The sequence below is a fragment of the Rutidosis leptorrhynchoides genome, chromosome 2, assembly GCF_046630445.1.
Source record: "Rutidosis leptorrhynchoides isolate AG116_Rl617_1_P2 chromosome 2, CSIRO_AGI_Rlap_v1, whole genome shotgun sequence".
Taxonomy (NCBI): domain Eukaryota; kingdom Viridiplantae; phylum Streptophyta; class Magnoliopsida; order Asterales; family Asteraceae; genus Rutidosis; species Rutidosis leptorrhynchoides.
Window position 1 is genome coordinate 575,537,697 of NC_092334.1, and position 5,112 is coordinate 575,542,808.

At 34.9% G+C, this 5,112-nt stretch overlaps 1 protein-coding gene across 1 annotated transcript; it reads right to left on the minus strand.

The window, feature by feature from the left end:
• Positions 1 to 974: 974 nt before the first annotated feature.
• LOC139889840 (uncharacterized) lies at positions 975 to 1,552 on the minus strand. Its single transcript, XM_071872762.1, has 2 exons — positions 1,110 to 1,552; positions 975 to 1,023 (listed from the first exon to the last, which is right to left on the minus strand). Exons 1-2 carry the CDS (start codon positions 1,550 to 1,552, stop codon positions 975 to 977), a joined length of 492 nt encoding a protein of 163 aa, XP_071728863.1.
• Between the last annotated feature and the right edge of the window lie 3,560 nt (positions 1,553 to 5,112).

A 5,112-nucleotide genomic window follows, 5' to 3' on the forward strand; every position in this document is an offset into this window, starting at 1 on the left:
AATACTTAGCAATTTGCTGCTTATTATTCGCTTCTCTGATAGCAGCCATTAACCTCCGCTCTTCAATGAAATTCAGGTTTTCGCTCAACGCAACATCATTCGCTTCTTCCTCAAAATTAACTATTCTGTGCATTGGTTCCAAAATTTCTGCGGGAATTACTGCCTCAGAACCATATACCAAACTAAAAGGTGTTTCTCATGTGCTCTTTTTGAAAGTTGTGCGATGTGCCCACAACACATTGGGTAATTCATCTATCCAACCAGTTCGCTTTTCGCATAACCTCTTTTTAATACCGCTTACTATATCACAGTTGGTTACTTCGCATTAGCCATTAGCTTGTGGGTGTGCAACTGACGTAAACTTTTGTATGATATTTAAATCGGCGCACCATGTTTTGAAAGGATCTTTCGCTATTTGTGCACCATTATCGCTAACCAGTTCTCGCGGAATGCCAAATCTACAAACAATGTATTCCCGTACAAAATTTCGCACGTGTACGCCAGTGATAGTACGAACCGCCTTAGCTTCAACCCATTTAGTAAAATAATCGATTTCCACAATCAGGAATTTAACATTGCCAGGCCCTGCAGGAAATGGGCCTCCAATGTCAATTGCCCATTTGTGAAATGGCCATGGCGAATTGACAGGAATCATATCATGCCTTGGCATTCGGTTCTGCGGGGCATGCCTTTGGCAACTTTTGCATTTTTTAACAATTTTCGCCACATCGCGGTATAGGGATGGCCAAAAGTAACTCATTCGCATAATTTTCGCTGCAATTGTTTTGTAACTTGAATGCAATGCACAAGTACCATTATGCACTTCTTCTACAATCATTTATGCCTCAATTGGGCCAACACATCGCATCATTGGTCCGTAGTACGATTTGTGATATAGGATATCATTTTGGATGATATACATTGGTGCCCGCTCTCTTACTAAACGAGCTTCGCGGCTGTCGCTTAGCAAAGCATCATTGCGGATATATTGTATAATTGGCTTCATCCAATTTGGCTGTTCTTCTTCAACAGATGCGACCATTAAGTCACTATCTATTGATTTACTTGGTAATTCCTCAACCCATACTTGTTTTTGAAAATGCGAAAACGTTAAAGCAGCCAATTTGCTCAAAGCATCCGCCTTCTTGTTTTGACTTCTTGGCACTTGTGTAAGTTCAAAATGCTCAAACCGCGCTGTTAGTTCCTTTAATAGCTGCAAGTATTTCTGCATAGAAGGATCATGTGCTTCGAAAGAGCCGTTAAACTGATTCGCTACTAACTGTGAATCTGTAAATGCTCGCAACTTAGCAATATTCATTTTTCGCGCAATATTTAAACCAGCAAGTAATGCTTCATACTCCGCTTCATTATTTGACACATCAAAGTTAAAACGCAGTACATACGTATGCTCCTCACCACTTAGTTTTGCCAAAACCAAACCCGCACCTGCACCTTCTACGCACGAAGCACCATCAGTAAACAAATCCCACGTTTTATCAAGTACCGGTTTCAACGCGGTTCGCTCATTAATCACCTCCAATTCTCCAGACATTTCAGCGAGGTTGATGTCGTAGCGTGGGGGTACGAAATACTATTAAATTTTAGCAGGAAATACTATTAAATACTATACAATTTTACACAAGATATTTATTTATTTATAGAATGGATATACTTAAACCTTGCTACAACACTTATAGGCAGTGTACCTAATCGTACAGTAGTGTAGTTTTTAGTAAGTCCGGTTCGTTCCACAGGGAAAATCTTTAAACAAAGCTTAACGCTATATTAGTTTACTTTTATAAAAATACAAATATATATATATAAGTAATATTATTATTATAAAGGGGGGTTTTTACCGTTTAATGACCGGTTTGTCGATTTTAAAACTTTAGTCGCAGTTAAAACAAAATATAAAATATTAAATAAATAAAAGACTTAATTTAAAGCATAAAGTAAATAACGATAATGAAATTGTGAATAATAAAAGTGCGATAAAATAAACTTGCGATAATTAAAAAGTACGATAATTAAAAGTGCAATTAAATACAATAACAATAAAAATGCGATAATTAGAAGTGCAATTAAATATAAAATAAAGGAAATTAAATATGAAATAAAAGAATTATGCTTATTTAAACTTCCGTAATCATGATGTTTGACGTGTTGATTTTAGTTTTATGCCCATGGGTTAATTGTCCTTTGTCCTGGATTATTTAATATGTCCGTCTGGTTTTTGTCCATAACAGTCCATCAGTCATAAATATAAAGTGCGAGTGTCCTCGTCAAATTATCCTTATACCCGAAGTCAAATATTCCAACTAATTGGGAACTTAAACTGTAACAAGATTTTAATACTTTGTTATTTAATTACACCTGGATGTCGACTGAGTGTAACCCAAGGTTTTAATACTTTGTTATCAATTATGCCAAGTGTCCTTGTACATAATTTCACCCCTGTTTTAATAATTCTAGTGGCTATTAATCCATTCCCGTGTCCGGTTAAATGAACGATTATTCTTACATATAAATACCCCGCCCATCGTGTCCGATCGAGTGTAAATAGTTATTTATAGGGACGCCCAATTGTAAATCTTTATATTAAAATTAACAAACTATCATTTAGTTAAACAAATATAAAGCCCATTAATAGCCCATAGTTTAATTTCCACAAGTGTCGTTCTTTTGTCCAAACCCCAATTATGGTACAAAGCCCAATTACCCAATTTTAGTAATTAGCCCAACATCATGATTACTTCGTTTTAAATAAGCATAATAATAACATAGCTACGAGACATTAAATTAAAAAGGTTGAACATAACTTACAATGATTAAAAATAGCGTAGCGTTACACGGACAGAATTTCGACTTACACCCTTACAACATTCGCTAACATACCCTTATTATTAGGATTAAAATTAAAATTAAAATTAAAATATAAATTATAAATATAAATATTACGTATAGATAGATGGATGGATATATATTGATATATCTTTTACGATCAGAATGCGCGAGCTTTATAGGCAGTTTCAACATTTGAGGCTCCGCGACTCGCGTAATTTTTGCACTGCAAACTCCACAACTCGCGGAGTTTGCTTTTACAGCTCACACAAGTTTGGAGCCTTTCTTGCCGACGGTTTATAATATATTATATAATATATAAATAATTATAAGAATTATTTAAATATTATATTATATTTATGTGCATAGTTGACTTGTAATTTTTAGTCCGTTGCGTCGAGCGTTGAGAGTTGACTCTGGTCACGGTTCCGGATTTTCGAACGTCCTTGCGTACAATTTAATATCTCGTACTTTGCGTTTTGAATCTTGTACTCTTGTAATTTTGAAACGTTTCTTATCAATAATTGGAACCTCATTGATTGTATTTTGTACTTTTGAGCTTTTTGGTCGTTTGCGTCTTCAATTCGTCGAATCTGTCTTTTGTCTTCTCCTTTTATTATTTAAACGAATATCACTTTTAAATAGAACAATTGCAACTAAAAGTTTGTCTTTCTTGAGGAATAATGCTATGAAATATATGTTCGTTTTTAGCATTATCAAATATTCCCACACTTGAGCGTTGCTTGTCCTCAAGCAATATAGTCTTGAAATACTAGATTCACTTCTTTATTCTTCACACTTTGTACATCAGTGATTTCTATACGGCGGTATAAACAATGGTAGTAACGATATGGTTTACAGTCCCACATGACTATAAAATTTAGATCCATTAAGGAAATTGGATCTTTATGAAAACATTTGATCTTTTGAAAATTATATCTAGTTTTTACCCTAGATAAGTTTTCGGAATAACCCTTCACCGGTGTTTGCAAAATATTTTTGTGGGTTTGGTGGGTTTTAGATTTAAAAATTTTAGCTCAAAACTTGCGGTTTTGTGTCACCCACTTGCTAACCTTGTATTAGGAAAGCAACACGTCCAGTATACTTGCTCCGTATATTACCTTTCGGTAAACTACCGTCCGGTTGTAAAGGAAAGTGTTGAACAAGCAACTATTAAGGCAATGTCCCCTGACATGCTTTTAATTATGGTCTATAACATGTCGGACGCAATTACTATCCTTGGTAGGAGCAATAGTAAAGCTCACCCTTATGATTTTTCGGTCTGGCACAAGGTCCTGTCTTTGACCATGCTATGCAACCACTGTTCTTACGATTGACACCCGATTTGGTTCAGGTGACCTAATGAATTCCAGGTGAATTCCTAGGATTTTACGTTCAATGGTAATGAACGCATTGAAAATGGGTTTTCAGAAAACAAATCGGTTTATAATTTGATCAAAATATTTTCTCGTTCAAGCTCGAGTTTAGATATCATTGAATTCCATGAGTTTGAATTCTCAATCTTTAAGGTCAATCTCTAGGATTGAGTAATATCAGGCTTAAAAGCTGATTTTTGATCTTTTAAGGAGATTATCCTTTCTGGGGATCTGATTCATTAGTCTTATCCAGCTAATTTGCACGGTGCCCCCCCCCCGTTTTACGAGATAAATCCTTCTCATGGTTAGGATAAATCTGACCACTTGGCGACCCTGTTTTATGCTGAGGTCCGTGGATTTCCTGCTGATTTTAGTGATGACTTTTCTAGATTTTTCGTCACCCTACAGCTGGTCTGAACGACAACTTCCTTACCTAAATCAAGAAGCGCGTTTCTTTTTCGGAAGACTTTACTTCCCTTTAATGATGGAATTGATTCATCGTGTAGATCCATCTCTTCTTTTCTTTCAACGGGTAAAACACTTTAGTTTAGTCCAGAGCAAAAGTATTTTCAGTTATTTGTTACAGAAATATGTGACATATGTTTAAAATATCTTGGTAAATTTTCTCACACTTGGCTTTTATTTTCCTTTTTATTGTCCTCTATTCCATTTTAAATGAATTTTAACATTTTGGTTTGTTTCTCAATTTATGTCCTTTCCGAGGTAACAATAATTTCGGTGTTAAAACCTAGTTTTATCGTTCATAAATATGTATAAACATGATTTTGAGTTCATTTAATTGAAAATTTTGAAAAATTTTACTAGAATTGGGTAGTCAGTATATAAGACTAGGGTTGTTCTTTATTATCAGAGAGCACTAGATTCTAATACAACT

Bases quoted from the DNA above. Each gene is read 5' to 3' on its own strand.
- LOC139889840 (XM_071872762.1), bottom strand. From the start codon at position 1,552: ATGTCTGGAGAATTGGAGGTGATTAATGAGCGAACCGCGTTGAAACCG. The intron at 1,024-1,109 runs GTTTTCGCATTT...CATCTGTTGAAG, and splicing joins AGCAAATTGGCTGCTTTAAC to AAGAACAGCCAAATTGGATG.